The following is a 17852-nucleotide window of genomic DNA, read 5'->3' on the forward strand; positions in this document are numbered from 1 at the left end:
ACTATTGCAACCTCCTTCAGAATGGCTTCACCCATGACTTCAAATCACTGGTTTGCTCCAAAACTATTTCTTTTTGACATCTAATATCTCCTGAGATCCAGTCTCTGGATTGAGTTGCCTGTGACTAAAAACTCCTCCTCCTCCCACACCCTTTTTCCACTACCTGAAACCAAGATCCCTTTGCTGTTAAAGGAGGCCCCATCCTCCAGGTTTATAGTCCTCAAAAAGGAACAGTCTAGAGACTTGAGATTGGTCAGCAAATCTGCTTGTCAGATCTGAGCATGGGCCTTGAGCTGCTCTAGGAGAGAAAGGTGAGGAGCACATAGTGTAGTTACCACTGTGTGTGTAAAAGGATATTCTTGTCATCTGGCCCCACACCAGTGGTCATCTCTGTACAGACCAGACCAGACAGGAAACGTGATGTGCTGCAGTTCAGAGAATTGTATTTGTGTATGGAAAAAGAGAGGTGTGCAGGGACACATATGCATGTGCATGCCTATCTGTGAACTGGACAACCATTGGGCTGTGGATTTGTGTTTGCACATCTGTCTTGGCTTGGGATGTGAAGGCAAAGTGTGCTGGGGAAGACATCTCCCTGTGGTGAAAGGATCTTCTAAAATTAAACAAGCCCTGCAGGGCCTGTGAGGGGTTATCTGTCTGCAAAAGTGAGGGCACATGAAGCTTTAGAAGAAGGTGGACATATTTTTGCATCCCTGTCTGGCCTGTTGAATGGACAAGCTGTACCAAACAGGCACTGCAGCTACTGTGGGGTGGTGTTGCCTGTCTGGACTAGCTGCGAGGCTCAGATCAAAGCGGGTGATTCTGTTGTCTGTGAAGCAAGTGGGGTGCTCAGCTGGGTAGGGAGGCCACGGAATGGGTGTTCCTGTGGTGTCACACCATCTGCAAGTGTGAGGGTTATGCCTCAAGCTTGCTCACACTCAGCACTGCCCTCATTCCACTCCTGCTCTTACCCAGGATGGGTCCTCTGAAACTGGGGCACTGATGTAGAGGCTGGTTTCATTCTGGTGTTGCTTAGGTCAACAACACGCATTATTTTTCACAAAGTAGTCAACGGTATTTCTACTGTAGATTGATGCCTATCCCCAGTTTCAAAGTGATCTGTGCATGTGTCCAGACCCCGAGAGTGATATGAATGATCTGTTTAGGTGTCTGAAAGGAAGCTATGGGTCTCTTGCCAGTGTCCCAAGAGGACAGGTCCTTCTCTCTCTCTCTTTTGCTACCCAGCAATAGTTACAAACTGGTCCCAGTATATCTGAGCACTACAAGCTAACACCTGATCCCTCCACCCTTGTTTCTGCACCTATTGCTTTACCAGCAGGAAGTAGGACGTGGTTTGGGGCTTTTTATTCTCGGCCTCGCTAGCCTTTTCGATACTTCGGGGCCTCGTCTCAGTCTGACAAGGCAAGCAAGCAGCAGCTTCCTGTGCAAAGGTGAGAGGGAGAAGACAGAGAGAGACCACGCACGTACAAGAGGAACAGCTCTGCAGCAGAACTGCTGGGCTGGAGACACCTCTTCTCTCATGCCAGCAGCACTGACTGACACCTGGACATGCACTGAGCTAGGATATCCTCCTCCATCCCTCTCCGTTTCTCCTCTCCCTGTTCCCCTTACTGTTTGACTCCAGCACCTGCTTCAGTCCAGCACCTGCTTCCATCCAACCCTACGACCTGGTCCCTGGTCCCTGGGGACTCCCTTCATCTGGACTGCTGGTTGCCTGGAGCCGGAAGGTAAAGGGGGCAATGCCAACTCTCTCCCACACGGGGGTGGCTGATCTGAAAAGTGTCTTGGAAGGAGTTTCAGTCTGACAAACTGAATCTTGCCGTTGGGGCGGTCTGAGCGCATATTTATCTCTCTGTCTCTCCACAGTCCTCTCAAATCATACCCCACATCTCACAACCACTCCGCCTGTTTTCTTTCTCTCTCTTACTCTTCCATTTGTCTGTTAATGCATTGTCGTCATGCTTTTCTTCATCTGAACCTAATCTTTTATCACAATGGGAATCAATATTATGCCTCATGCCAGCCCTTTATAAACCCTCTCCTCGCTCTCCAGGCAGTCCCAGCAGGGTCTGGCGGGACTCTTGTCTTGTTTTGCTCAGCTCTGTCTGAGCTGCAGGCTTGCTGAGAGGTAAGGGTGGTTGCTTCTCCTGTGGGCAGAGGCAGACCTCAAGGTACAGGTGTCCAGGTGGATGGGGAGAGGAGGAGACTTGGATGAGAAGCCCGTAAGCCCAGTCTGTCTAATATGGAGCGTGAGTGTACAGGCTTTGTAAGACAAGGAGTCTCCCTGGGTGCCATGGGTGGATGAGGGGTGCTGCAGAGATTCCTAATTACAAAGCCCAAATTTTCCACTTCACCAAAAAGCACAACTCCTTCCAAGGCAGTGCAGGGTCTACTTGGCAAGGATGGTGCATGGTTTGTGCATGACTATGTAATATTTTGTGATATGGTAAAGCCTTGATTTTCCAGAACCTGGTAAACTTCTTCTCCCTGATTTCCTACCCTGTTCCAAACAAGGCATTCAAAATCTACCTCCTAAGCCATGAGCTCTGCAACTAACTTTTGTCAGTTGCAGCTACAGACCCCTCTTACTCAGTAAGCACTTAGTTATTTCAGACCTAGAGCTTACAAAAAAAAGAAGGTCTTCAAAGCACAAGCTGTGCGCAACCAAGGCAGCACTCTCTACCTGAGTCAGCAAGCAGCCTGAAACAACACATGCGGACTGTTGTGCACTCTCACACACATTTCCAGAAGGCATTACTCCTGCAAACAGCCTATCTGTGCTGCACTGCGAACACTTTCAGTGCTGAGCAAAGGACCCAAGGCAGGAAAACAGTGAGGTGCTGAGGGAAAAGCACAGACTCTGGAGTGGAAGGGGTGTGAGTTTCTGAGCCTGGAAGATTGGCACTGGCTTTGAGCCCTGCCCTAGGACAGTGGATACCTCCTGTGAGATGACATATTCCTAATTTGCATTGCTGAGCTATGCTGGGGGGGCGTATTCTCTCTTTCAGTGTGTCACCAGTACAGATGAAGCCCTCTTTGCTGCTTCTGTGTCCCCTCTGGCTGTTCAGCCTCATGTTTCTCTTGTGGACATCAGACTCAGCACAAGGTAAGAAGTGATTCGCTTCACCCAGGGCGAGCAGGGAGGGGGGTCAGCTGGAGGAGTGTGTGTGCCACAGTGTGTTGATGTGCAATGCTCATGTTGTAACATACAGTCAGAGGAGGCTGCAATAGTTACAGGTCTCTTATGAGTACATCAGCCTCCAAGGACACAGAAAAGTGAGTGGCTCTGCCTGTCTTACTTGGAGACAGTTATCCAGCAGAGGAGTCAGTCTGTAATTTGGGATGGGGCAGAATTGTCCGGGGTGATGGTTAAAGCCAAGCATCATTGTTAATTCAGCCACGTTGTTGTCCACCTCTTCTTTGCTGGCAGGCGCCTCCAGCCTAACTTGTTGGTACGACTCGCGGGCAGCTGTCTTCTGTGACTGGAACCCAGGCAGGGACCTGGTTGAAGCACCATGTCAGCTGGAGATTTTATCAAAGTTAGCTTTTTGTGACAGGTGGGTGACTGGAGAGGCTGAGGAAAGCCAATGCTTTGAATGAAAATTGTCCTGGAAAGTTTACCGCTTAACAAAAACATAGACTCCCCCTCCCCAGGCCAGCTGTAGTGGAATCACAGAGCTGAGGGGCTTTGTTTTGAACCTGTCTCTAACCCCATGTGGGCTGAGATGCTGGCTATTGCTCAGTGTCATCTGGCAGTCCCAAACTGTCTAGCACAGCCTATCTTCCAGCTCCATAGCTCTGTCTGTGCTCCATTTTCCAAAACATCCCTCTTCCTTGGTAGCCACCCTCTGGACTGAAAGGTATTTCAATGGAAGGATGATGTATAGAGATGGGGGTGGAGGGGAGTGGAATTAAGGTTATGCAGAGGCCATTTGCCTATTGTCAGGATGAGCTGGGATGTTGGACCCTGAGTAACAATAAATGAAGGAAAATATTGTTTTCCACTTATCTCCCCTAGCCCTCTGATCTCTCTCAATTTATGATGTTTTCCTCTCCCACAGAGGGGTGGGTGTGTGGCCAGTACCATATTGGGGGCTGGCTGAGTCTCTGTGGTCTCCAAGCATGACATCTCCAGCCTCCCCCAGGGCTTCCCTGGGTGCCTGTCATAAGGAGTGACTCAGTGTGATTCTCACAGTGGGTGGGTTGCTCGTGACTGTCATAGAGACACCTCCAACGAGGTGAGATGGGCAAATATATTGTGGGATGTGGTGCATGGACCTAGAAAGCCAAAACATTTATGTTGCTCCACAGGTGTGAATCACAGAGATTAGGGCTGGAATTTGGGCTGGATTTGGAACTGTGCCATTGCTTGACCAGGGCTCTAGGACACCACCTCTCCCTACCATCAGCAAGTCCCAGGCTTGATCTGACCTGGAGCAGGCAGCTCAGTCTACCCTCTCAGCTGAAACCACATTGGATGTTCTCCTACCCTGTCACCCCCCCTGTGCCATAGCTCAGCTTAGGCTGTCCAGCCACACTTGTCAGAGCAGAATAGAGGTCATGGCGTAGTGCTGCCAAGTGTGACATAACAGTCCTGGCTGACTGGGATGTGACCTGGTTCAGAAGATACATCTCACTCAGTACCTGAGATCCTACAGGACTCAGGTCTCCTACTTGAAGGAGACCTGTAAACCGTAGAGGCGATGAAGCAGGAACCTGTGTTCCAGGGCCACGTTAGTGCAGTTGTGGGCAGCAGATGTGTTTGAGCTCTGCATGCCCTCTGATATCGACATAAAGTAGAGAAAGTAGCAAGAGGGGTTTGTGAAGAATTGGAAAATGGAAACCTACTGTTATCTTTGGCTTGAAAAAACAAATAAAATTTGTCTGAATGATGCAGTGGAGAGAGAAAGTGGGATTACATCCTTGTAGCCTGTTGAGCAAATATGGTAGGATGCAAAATGCTTTGAAAGGCCTTTAGTGTTACATAAAGTTTAATACAAAACAACGTCCCCAGCTCACTGGAGTTCTGCTTAAAACCCAGGTTATTTCCTTCACCTGAGCACTGTGAATTACCCAAGGCAGAACACATGACAGGACTGAGGAGATGCATCAAGACCTTCAGCAAAAACAGTAATGTAAGTAATTCACCTGGGATGTCCTAGCTAATGGCAAGGTGGAAAGGATTTGTATGTGGATTTTTGGTGTATAAATAGTGTGACACCCAGGAGCAGTATAAAAAGCCCAAACCTAATCCGTGGCTACAGTTCTGGAGTTGGGCTTGATGTTGTGTGTTGTTGATATGCATCGTGCCTGTCGGTTCCCCTGCAGGGGGGACTGGCTTCATTGTGAGCTGGCCCATGCTGCTCTGACACATGCAGAAGACGTGCAGGACAGACAGATCACATGCAGTGTACCATGTCTCAGTTACCTGGGTTTGGCCCTAATCCCTTCCTCTGAGGAGGAATGGACATCACCCCCAGCTCTGAGGTCACCTCTTGACCTCATTTTCCTTGAAGAGGTCAGTACCATTTTCCAGATCATTAACTATTGTGAAGTCTGGTTAGATGTGTCAAATGCAAGATGCAACAGCAACACATCACTGGAGCCAATGGTGATGCAAATCCTCTAGCTATTATTTTTTATTTAAATCAATCTTTTTTGGACTCAGTATGTACTTCCTTCAGTCATATCCAGAGTTACTGTAGTCCTTTATTTTCAGAAAAAACCCACCCAAATATGAGCTAATTCCCCTTATTGATAAAGTCACAACCAGTCCTAACAACAGACAAGCTTTCTTACATTGGCATATCATATGCAAAGACAAATTGCAGGGTTGGTAAACAGCTCTAAAATCTTTTCTTTCTAATCAAGATAATTTCCCTATTGCTTATTTAATACTGCATGACTTATGTGACCCTTCAGTATCATTGCATTTCAAGAGCAATATTTAATATTAATGTCATCTCAATCTTACCAATGAACACAAAATGTTTTAGTAAAAATATTTTTTCTCAATAAATGCCACTCACAGAAAGTAACTTTTTTCCTGCTTAGTCAGTACATACAGCAATCCTACCAAACTAGCATATCACAATATTTTGTGCCCTTCTCACCAATGAACAAAAAAAATCTGGTGACAGGAAGCATAAATCTTTGGTTCCTCACTCGCCACTGAGGCTTATGCCTTTCAGCTACAAATATCGTCCATATTTATTGTCAAGTATTCCTAAACCTGTTATACATAGGCAATATTTAGAAATATGAATGCTTATTGATGAGGTTTCAGTGTCACTAATGGTAAATTTTCCTTGCAGACTCAATGCTTCACCACTGCAGACCGTCTTACCATGTCTGTCCATTGCCAGATTGGAGAGAATAGGTCTATACCTGTGCGAATAGAAGATTTCAGTCCACTTGCAAATAGTGAGTACTCAACTGTCTTGCAGACTCTGAAGCTTCCCCATAGCTAATTTATCTTCCCCATCCACCCCTATGCAACAACTATAGCTGATTTTAGACTCGTCTTTTTGTTGTCCCCTGCTACAACTAGCACAGATGAACCATGCTGACTCCTGCCACTTGCGCCTAAGTAATTGTTTTGCCTTCCTCAGGTTTCCTGAAATATCCTTCTTCCTTTGAATAACAACAAAAACCCCCATTCTTTTGTATTATTTAGAAGCACAGAAATGCAACAATGATAATTTCAGTGGTCTGGGCAGGATGGTGAATGGCTTGTCTCAGAATCACAGAATCATCAAGGTTGGAAAAGACCTTGAAGATCATCTAGTCCAACCATTAACCTAACACTGACAGTTCCCAACTACACCATATCCCTCAGCGCTATGTCAACCTCTAACATGCAGTGTCATGCCAGCCACTTCCTGTCCTGTCCTGGATCCGGGACACTGTTAAATGACAGTGCTTTGCACTAGGAGTTCTGGCTTCAAACAGGCAATGACAGCTCAGCTGACCTCCTGAAAAATTCATGCTGCAAGAAGGAGGGAAAGTCTTGCTCTTCCCCTGCCCCTCCTACCAGATATGTGCTTCCACCCTCTTTTAAGCCAGCCTTTGCATCCATCAGTCTTTGCTGAAAGGATTCAACTCACTAATCCAGCAGAAAAAGATCTGCTTGTGTAATTATTTTTGCCAGATGTGTGAGTTTAGCTGGCTCAAGGAGACAAAGGAATCCAATAGAGCTGCTGCAAGGTGAGGCATAAGAAGGCATGGCTCGAGTCAGGGATTGGGAAGGATCAGCCTAGACAGTCTGTGTAACTCCATCCACTGCAGCTGTAGATCTCTGAAAGAGCAGCTGGGAAGCAGCTGTTTCCCCAGCCATGCTCCATTCCTGTCCATACAATTGCCTTGTGGATCACCCCTACAAGATAGGAGGCATGGCCACGTGGGGGGATTGATTGCATTGTCTGCAGGGGCCACTCTCACAGGCTCACAGGAGGAGCTGGCTCTAACTAACATAGTCCAAAGACAACAGGCCTTTTGCCGTCAGTGACAGTGGGGAAGAAGGAGGAGGAGAGAGGGAGAACTCACTAACAGTCTCATGTGGCCATGGCTGGCTGAAGTCTGTGAGCACATCCAAGACACCAACCCTGCTGCAGTGGGCTTTGCGGTGAAGTCCTGTTATGGATAGAGTGCCCTGCTCCTTCTCTCTTTCCAGTAAAGCTGAGGCCTCCAGGAAATCTTCAGCTGGTTAGCAAAACTAATAACATCTACAACTTAACATGGAGCCTGAATATTTCCTCTCACTATTTGGATGGGGAGCGGGAATACCAAGTGCGGTACCGAACAGTGAGTCAGTCCTGGAAGGTGAGTACAGAGGTGGGTACTAGGACCTGTCACCATATGAATCCTGGTCTTCTTTACATCACCCAGGACTTGCTCCTGGGCCTCCCCTCAGGACAAAACCAGTTTTGTTGAAGCTGGAGAGCGGATGACACCCCCCCTTTTATCTTTGTCACCTGTTGCCAGTGTTTGATGATGACATGGAGGCAGATGGGAATCCTATTTTACTCAGTGTTGTGACAAAGAAATCCAGACAGCTCCAGAAGAGAGCTGAAAGGGATAAAATAGCAAAGAAGAATTTTCCTCCAGGGTGAACAAGGAGTGCATGAGGTGTAGGGATCTGAGACAGGTTCTCTCTGAGGGCCTTGGAAGAGATGGGTACATGAGGCTGTAAACCAGGATGTTGATGATGCTCTAATTTTTCCCTACTCCCAGGATGCCAGGAACTTCACCATCATGCAGGACCAGATGTGGGTGGTGTTTGAGAGCCTCTCACCCGACCTGAAATATGAGGCAGCTGTCCGTGCAAGGCCAAGTGCCTTAAGTTCCTACAAAGGCGTGTGGAGTGACTGGAGCGAGACGATACTGTGGAGGACACATGCTGACCGTAAGGATCAGAGTCAGGCAGTCTAACTTGGAGGGGAAAATGGGGACTCAGGGAAAACAAGGTAGGAGCGCCAAAGCAGGCTGAGAAGCTGGAGGAAAATGGGTAGGGAGGATAGTGTTGACCAAAGAGCAATAGAAATGTTGGAAACAATCTGTCAGTCCTGATCTGTTAGGTCAGGCTGCCTCAACAGGGCTTAAGGGCAAAGACTACCCTGACCCCACCACAGCCCCTCTGACTTCCAGAAGCCAGGCAAAATCCACAAGATGTAAATCAGGGATTACTTGCTCAGAGTAGTAAGGCCAGATGTCTGACCTTCAGAAGCAGGGGCCAGGACTGGCATTTTCCCAGGTGCTAATGTAACATAGGAACATAAAGCCAGTTTTCTAAAATGGCCCAGTTCATTGGAGCCATTGACCAGTAAAATGCAGTGAAACAGAGTGCTCAGATTCCGAACCAAAGGACACCTGAGACTAGGACGCAAAATCTCACAGAGAATGGAAGAGACTTAGACCATGTTAAGTCCCCTCCATAAACGTCTGCTGAGACTTGCATCAGTTGTTGCCATGAACCACAGCACGGAGGAGACCTCCAGCCTTGAAAGACAGTGCCCTGAGCAAGTCTCTTCGGTGAGTCATTGGCTGTGTTCTCTGTCATTTCTCTTCTGAAAAATAAGCAGATAGAGGTTATTCCTTTGCATGTCGCCCCCATTCTGCCCCTGCTTAGCCCCTCCCTGTTGTGCCTGGTGCTGGTATAAACAGAGGAGCTATGTTTAGAAAGGGCACTGTGTTGCTGTGGCGATCAAATTTTGACAGTGTGTGATGTCAATGAATAGGATACAGCCGAAATCAGTTGTCATAGCAACCAAGACCCAACAATAACCAGGATACCAGAGGCAGAGAAGACCAAGTGATCTGAGTAGCATCTCAAGGACAGGCAAAGAAAGAATGTCCTAAAAATGTCTCCTACTTCTTTTATTTTTCTCTACTACCTCACAATTACTCCAGAGATTCTCTGCAGGCCCAGACCAAGGGACACTAGGGGTGGAGGGAGATGAGGGGGCAGGCAGAGGAAACAGGCACCAATAGAATAGCAAGACCAAGCAAAGGTGCACTGGGAGATGTGTGTGAATGAGACAGATTAAGAAAAGTTTGAGACGATGCCAGAAAAGCCTGAGGAGTGCTGGCAGTGCTGGCACTGTGGGAACTCAGTTTCTTTCTCCTAATCCTACAATCCAAGCACTAAAATATGGTGGAAAGCTGTAACCTTCCTAGTCTCCTAAAGTTTTCCCATGCCTTTCCAAAGAAAGAAGCCAGTCCCTTGACACCTAACCATCACCACCCTTGTTCCTCTTGCCTTCTCAAAGACCCATGAACCCCATGACTCTGTCTCCCCCCCTGATTCATAATGCTGTTTCAAATCTCCAATCCCACTTAAGCTGATTTTAGGACTCCCTGCTTTCCTTTGCAATGAGACAGACAGGTTGATGGACACTTCAACCAGTAGACTGTGGCACCTCATCTGTGGCAACCCCCAGCTGTGGTGCTGTTATGAACAGGGAGTTCAAGCTGTTCAGCACAAATTATCTATTAAGCAATGCCAAATAGACTCTGAAAGCCATATCAGCTCAAAGACATCCTACACAACACAGCAGAACTCATTTATCTGACCTGTTTATTATAATTCTATATAATGTATAATATTACATTATTATATAAAATTATAATAAAGGTCCTGTATGTTATAATTTTATAATACCATGTAAAATTATAATAAAGGCCCACTTTTAGCTCCTTGAACAGCCATGGAAAGGTTGCAGCTCCTACCTCCAGAATCCTGGCTAAATTTTCACAGCAACTCCCATGTTCTCTCTCATCTTGCAGAAACATCCCAGCCGGTCATGCCAGCTCTTATAGTGAGCAGTTGCATCTTTGTGATCATTGGAACTGCCTTCCTTATTAACTTATGGACCCTGAAATGGTAAATGATAATCAAGATTTCCTCTCTGTTCCTCTCCTGTATGTTGTGTGTCTTCTCAAAACCTGGAATATTTTTCCTTGGCGTTACTCAGGATAGAAAGTAACTTAAAAATATGGTTCATAGCCCAACATTTTGAGGCTGACATTTGTTTGGGGAAATATATCACCACCCAAGTTGATGTGGTTTCACCACCACTGTATTGTGTGGCGCTCCTGTGACCTGATGCCATGCCCTGGCTGAATTAAAAGCAGCCACCTCAGCACTTCTGTTGCCCAGGGGTTAGATGTGTGTTCCCTGGCAGGGATGCACCAAAACCGCCTCTTAAAAAGCAGGCTACTGAGTTTAGCAGTCCCTCAGTAGAGAGAACCAAGCAAGCCTAGGTACTGCTACCTTCTCATTAAAACGCTCCAGCAAGAGCTCAGGCAGGACATGGTGACATTTCGTCTGTAGGCAAAACTCTTGAGTGAGGAGTACAATTCTTCCTTTCTTTGATCTGTGCAGTCCTGGTGTCTCATTACGTGCTGGTAAACCTCTACATGATGCTTTACAGGTCTTTTTGCCAGCTTTTCTACCTAGACAGTGATTTTATTCAGGATAGAAAGTGTCTCTCAAGGTTACCCCATGCAATAATATGTAGACCTGACAGCATGGTGAGGTTAGAAATGGCCATAGGTTTTCTCATCCCAGGACAGGGGCAAAGAAGAAGGGTGCTGATGTTCATGTCAGGGAGCAGGAAGAAATATTCCCAGCGATGAGGCAGCAGAGGCTGGATGGCTTCTCTGTAAGGAAAGAAGGAAAAGTATGTTGAAGGAAGATGGATACTAAGAAAGTCACTGGTCACTGTGTTTTACCTTTAGTCATAACACAAGGGTGAGGAAGTGCTAGCTATACGGCACAGAGAGACATAAAATGGCCTCCTTTCTCCACAGAGTACAATTAACCTGGGGGAACTGGATGGGGGATAATGCTGAGGTAAGATCCAAGGAAGGATTAGACACGCATGAATAAAAATAGCATCTGCAGAGATGTAAGGTGGTTTATATGCAACAACTAGCAAATTCTGATGGTTCAGAGAGTACACTGATTGCCTCCAGGGGCCAGGAGGGTCTTTCTTCAGACCATCCCACAGCAAAGCTTCAGCAAAGAGCTGACAGAATCAGCCAACCTCTCTGAGGGACTGAGGAGTAGATTAGATCACTTCATGTTGCCTCAGGATGACAACACACTGGTTCCACTAAAATAGAGGCCTCTGGACTAATGATCTGCACGGCCAATGTGTTCTAGCTATACCATACAGCAACCTGCTAACAGGGCAGAGAGTTGTGGCACAGCTTTGCCAGTGATGGTCCCGCTCAGGCCATGTGGTCCTCTGAGTCATTGTTGTGGCAGCAAAGCAAAGAGGGGGCAGCTCGAAGCAGATAGAGCTTGGAAACAAGGGAGACCTGCCCAGCTTTTCATCAGGACAGGGTCTTAAGGGAGTAGGTGGAGAGGTTAAGGTGACCAGCCAAGGCAGGGAAGAAACCAGTGAACCGTTGGTTGTGCTTCCACAGGGAAAAAGGAAGTATATTTTCCAATGCCAGGTTTAACTGCCTCATCTCTATACCCCTCATCCCTCAGCTACTGTGTTTCAGGCCACTCAAAAGCAAGGAGAGCCCTCAGGCTTGTTCTTATTTTACCTCTCTCCCATGCCAGGGCCATGAGCTGCAATGCTCTCTCCTACCCCACCACAATGCCAGATTGGTCAAGGTCAGGTTCTGCTTCATTCCTCCTTCTCATTTTCTTTTCTCAAGGTTTAAGAAGATCCTGAAGATTCACATCCCAGACCCTGAGAAATTCTTTCCCCCACTCGTTTCGGTTCATGGAGGTGACATTCAGGTATGGGTCTGGGAATAGAGCCATGTGGTTATGAGGGAGGAATGAGGGAAAGGAGGGTCCATCTGCACGTGCCCAGGACAGACAGTCAGACCTGCATGTGTACACATGACACGTGCCTGCTGGGTCCTCCACTCGACTTTTATTTTCTGACCTAAAACCTGACACTCAGCAGAGACATCTCTAATTACAGAACCAATAAACGGCAAGCCACACAAACCTCAGCACCCTGCTTCCCTAACGGGGTGTCTGAGAGAAAGCAAGGAACCTGCGTGAGACAGCTTGGCCTCTCAGATCCCCTTCCACACCACTTTGGTCCCTCCCTGCCTGCCCTAGGCTGCCCAGGTCTTCCCCAGATTTCCTACTGTGATCCCCTCCTCCTGGCTATGAGTCTTTCCTCTGCTCCTAATGTGAATTGCCATCATGCTGGATGGTACTTGGCTGTTTTCTGCATTTTTGTTGTCTCTTTGCCTTCTTTCTCCACCCCCACTTTCTCCCTTCCCCTAATCTCTCCATGAGTATGGGCAGCTGCAAGGAGACAATCATCCTTCTGCGCAGTATTAAAGGAAGTGTCAGATGCAAGATGTGGGAGCTGATTGCAAGGGGCATCTCACTTTAGGAATGACAGAAACAAACTGCAGAGGGTCCAGAGGACAGCAAAGCTTTGGAAAATCATAAGTGCATAAAGTCTTAGAAAGCTTAAACTACGGGGGAAGAGTGCAGAGTAGCGGGGCAGGTGTGTGCAACAGGCACTGAAGACACATTTTCAGTGCAGAAAGAACTAGAAGATTTGGCTTTACTGGCCATAAAGGCAATGAAGTTGGATGTTATCAAACCCAGTTTATTTTTAAGGATAATGATTCATTGCAGGATGTCACTCATGGTGAGTGTGGAAATCTAGGCACAAGGGGCCTGGAAGAGCACTTTAAACAAGAAATCTGCATAGGGCCATGTAGATGTATCAGAAACTGGTTCAGCACCTAGGAAGAGATTGCATGAGATGCATCTCAGTACTGCTTTTCATGTTTCCAGCTTCACTTCATCTCATGGTCTTGTAATTTTTTTTTCTTCCTTTCACTTTAATCCTCCATCTTCCCTTCTCCCCTCCAGAAACCTCAAAACAGAGGCTTGCAAGATCTGTTCTTGATTTCAAAGTGACAGAAAGATATACTCTCTCTGAAAATCCTGCAGATAAGACATCATGAATGTGAATTTCCCTCCCTACCACCTCCGGCAACTCTTGCTTGAACAGAGAAAATGTCACTTGATTGTTGTGGTGCTCAGGAGAAGAAACCTTTGGTTCCTCACTGAGTGTTATACTTTGGGTGTAACAGTCTCTTTCCTGTGTTTCTTCCCCATCAGAAATGGCTCTCCTCCCCATTCTCCACATCTTCCTACTGTGTGAACAGCACAACCCCGGAGATCTCCATGCTCGAGGTGATGCAGAAGAATGACCAGGAATCCCAGTTTCTACTTTCCAAGGGAACCCTGACTCCTGATCCTCCCTTGGAAACCAGCGGGAACTCTGTATCCAGCTGCTTCACAAACCAAGGCTACTTCTTCTTCCACCTTTCCAACTCCTTTGAGATCGAGCCCTGCCAGGTCTACTTCACCTATGAGCCTTTTACCCAGGAGGGTAGTGGTAGTGAGAACGGGGAGTCTTACCATGCTCTCCCCTCCCCAGACCTCTGCCCACTGGCAGAGAACATGCCTGTGTTGTCCCACAACTTCATTCACTGTATCAAGGTGACCCGGGGTGTCCAAAACAACTCCTTTGTGGAAGAGAGAGAAGGTGAAGCCCAGCAGGCCATGGCTATTTCTGGGGCTCTCCAGTCAAGTGAAGGCACCTCACCAGTACCAGTTCTGAAACAGGATGAGAAGGTGATGGATAAAGAAACTTTACAACCTGCTGAGGTTGTAAAGTGCCAGCTGGACACTGACTTTCCTGACCCACTGGACCTGCATGACAGCAATACTATCAATGTAATGGAGGGGAGTGGGAAGGCAGGCCCTCTGATTGACCCCTGTACACCAGCAGCACATGCCACCTCTTCTTTCTCTCAGCCTCTACCTCTAAGACAAAGCCATGATGAGGATCCATGCAGAACAGCCTTCTCCAGCCAGGTCCCAAACACTGGTGCCTACCTTTCTCTGAGGGACCTCCAAAGCCAGTACAGCCATTGTTCTGTTTAATATCTGCCTGGAGGAAACCACAGGTGGGGAAGGCCTTCTCTGCAGGGAAGGCTAGTTTTTCTATTCAGGACATGAATGTGACTTCAGCATCAAACCCATTGGGACTGTTCTTTAATGAAGCTGGAGAACAGTTACTCTAGAGGTCTGCAAAACCAGGTGTAAATTCACGTCTACCTAGGTAGCACTAGTTCCCAAGGTAAAGTGTTAGTGAAATAAACTGCTGGAAATGAGAGAACATTTTGCATGGAGACCTGTACTAGTGGGCAGTAAAGCAACACATGGAGAATGATAAAAGCACATAAAAGCTGTTCAGTGGCTACACAGCTGATGGAGATGTAGATGACTGATCCTTAGGCATACAAGCTGACAAGGACTCACCTTCATACCTGTTTCTCTGCTATTACTGGATGCAATGGCATAGAAACCCCTTCCCACACTGCTCAAGTGCCATCCCAAACCTCAACAGCTTGTTTTTTCCTTCCCAGCTCCCAGTAGGAGGCTGTGCCAACACTTCCATGCTCTCCATCTTGGTGTAAAATAGCACTCAGCTTTGAGGCTGACTAGGCACATGGTCCATTTGCCTCATCCTAGCCTAAAAACCTCTGCTAATGGGAGGGAGAAATGTCTGAAGAGGTGGATATGAGATTTTGTACAAGGGATAGTAGCACTGCCAGTCAATGCTGGGGCTGATGATGAAAGGGATGAAGCCATCTCCTCCTGACTGAGCAAGGGTGTAATTTTTTCTGTGGTGTCCCCACTTCTGGTTTTAATCAGAGATTACATTCTGAGCTACCCAGTCCAGCTTTAGACTTGAGTCTCTAAGGTCAGCTCAGAGCCACAACTGTGTCAGCTGTCTAAGCAGTGCAATGTAAAAAGAAATCCCCATTATTGAGTTAAAAATACTGGGGAAATCCCCTCCCCCCACCCTTCTTTCCCCCAGGTCTGATGATGGCAGTAAAAAGAACACACACAATTTCCCATTCTTGCTGCAATATTTTTCATGAAATCGAAAGCCTCTCTGCCCTGCTGGCAAAATACAGTTATTTGACTACGATAAGATGATTGCAGAATAGTTCATCCCACATCCTGTATTAGTGGAAAACATCGCAACGGTGCTGCCCATTCCTTCCATTGCTCAAGAGAAACCATTGCCTAAGTAGCGACAAAGATGTGGTGAATGAGCCCAGAAAACTAACCCACGAATCAGCACCTTTGCTGAAAAGAAAACCTCAATCCACTCACAAAGAACAGGGATAGCAAAGACTACTTTTTTCTTTCTTTTTCCTCTGCATTTGTTGATCTGGGTTAAGAAAATGCAACACAGAAGAAAAAGTGGCAAGGCAAAGGAAGACAAGCTGTTCTGGTTACATCCATTCCTGCATTCAACACCTGTACTGTCCACTTTCTCACCATATTTCTGGACTATGCAGCAGTGGGAAAATACCATCCCTGTGGTAAAGATGTGTTATATCTAAGAGTTGCTGTATCAAAAAGATCAGGAATATCAATCTTGTTGGTACTTCTGTCACCCCTGTGAGTATCACCTAGAACTAATTCTTCCCTACCTCTGTCTGCACAAGCATCAAGCTTCCTCTTTGTCCTGGTCCCACACTATTACCTGACCATGCATTATGCAGCCTGAATATCATTATGATTCCCAGCTACGGGGTCACCCACTGACTTGGATTTCATCTCAAAAGATCTGCTCAAAGGGCTTTAGCCTGCCTGCAGCTGAGAAGGCTGGGGGAGCTATACTTCTCCTATCATCAGCTTCTTTGTCACCTGCAACCAGACATGGACTGCTCCGTTGTCTCCAGGAGACAGCAGGTGAAAAAGACCCCACAGCTTCCCAGATAAGGAAACACAAGTCTTGCCCAGCTGTTTGCTGTACTTTGACAATCTTCTCAGATGGATTTCAAAAAGAGACACTGAATCCCTTGCCCACGATGGGCAATTTGCTATCTTACATGGGCCAAGGATCCTAGGTGTACTGGTGGTTATCCTGTCCCAATGTAGATCTTCATAAGCTTTCCAATTATTCTTGCTGCTAAGATGAGTACAAAAGAAAAACATTGTCTTTTTGTAAATAAAAGAAATATTAAGGAATCTACAGTGTTTTTCTGTCATTTGGGGTGGGGGAAAGGCTTAAAAGCTTTTCTAGATAGGGGACTAGGCAAAGCTTTGCTCTGACCAATATACCTTTAGCCCTTCTTCCTACTCTCTTCCCCAATAGACTCAGCCACCTAGAACGGAAAGCGGAGTCAGAGGTGACTCTGCTGCAAGCCCCTGAGGATCATCCTGCTGGCTCAGTATTTTCCCCCCACTTGTGAAAATGCTGACAGCTTTCGAGCTGGCAAGCTGTTAGCACTGCATTCACAGCCACGATGGGTGTGAATGTGTGACACACTGTGGCAGGAAGTGCTCAGCATCAGATCTGGTGATAACCGGACCTTTCTTCCAGGAAGACAAGGTCATGTGGTCTTGTATGTGACTAACCCAGGTTGTGAATACCAGAGACATAACACTCTCAGTGATACGGTGCCCTTTCTCTGCTGGGTTGCCAAGAGCTCTTTGGAAATGTCATGTGGGGAGCGGTCCCCTCTCAAGCCAATGCGAACACACAGTGTGTGGTTCACAAAACCACAGAAAGATGCTACAAGGGTGTCCATCAGTACCAAGGGCAAACCAAAGCTGAACACCAGTGCTGTGTGGAAAATATTGAGCCAACTGCCACAGACATGAGCCCTCTCTTCATCTTAAGCCCAGAGACAGCAAAAATAGCTGTCACATCTCTCATCTCCCTCTTTCCAAGATACCTTGTTTGTAAATAGGCAACATCACTCGCAGCCCCCTCCCACAACCCTTCCTTTTTTTACTGTGGAGAAGTAAAAGGTACTTTTAGTAGTAAAGGGTACTTGCAGTAAAGGAATTCCTCTGAAGTAGATATGATCAAGGTTTTGGGTCCCTGGTTGATTCAAAAGCATGTGGTGATAGATGTGGTATGCTTGCTTAGATAGATCAGATTGAGATTCTGTATTTTTTATTCTGCTGAAAACACCAGAGACGCTTCTTTCCAGGAAAGTTGGATACAAAAAAGGTAAGGTCTCTGGCATTGGGAAATACCCTCATCTGGGTTCTGAGCCCCTGTGGCAAGCCCTCATAGTGAAAGCTTGGAAAAGCCATATACAAATATATATATGCCTAAAGATGCAGATAGTCCTCAGTTATCTGGGGAAATTTTGGCTCAAAGTAATTTTTAAAAGTGAAATCTGGTCTCTTAAATCTCTCAGGCCTTCTGAAAGCATTTCTTATTGTCATTCCATGCCTCAGTTTGCCATATGTACAGCAATGAGTTAGTCAGGATAACCAAACTGACACATTCCCA

General features: G+C 46.7%; 1 protein-coding gene across 1 annotated transcript; it reads left to right on the plus strand.

Moving 5' to 3' along the window:
• The first annotated feature begins 1673 nt into the window (after nt 1-1673).
• IL2RB (interleukin 2 receptor subunit beta) lies at nt 1674-16573 on the plus strand. Its single transcript, XM_074871240.1, has 10 exons — nt 1674-1748; nt 3030-3127; nt 3452-3578; nt 5063-5156; nt 6336-6444; nt 7694-7842; nt 8254-8425; nt 10306-10402; nt 12193-12277; nt 13637-16573. Exons 2-10 carry the CDS (start codon nt 3046-3048, stop codon nt 14465-14467), a joined length of 1746 nt encoding a protein of 581 aa, XP_074727341.1. The 5' UTR covers nt 1674-1748; nt 3030-3045; the 3' UTR covers nt 14468-16573.
• Nucleotides 16574-17852: the final 1279 nt, after the last annotated feature.

The sequence above is a fragment of the Strix uralensis genome, chromosome 5, assembly GCF_047716275.1.
Source record: "Strix uralensis isolate ZFMK-TIS-50842 chromosome 5, bStrUra1, whole genome shotgun sequence".
NCBI classification, from domain to species: Eukaryota; Metazoa; Chordata; class Aves; order Strigiformes; family Strigidae; genus Strix; species Strix uralensis.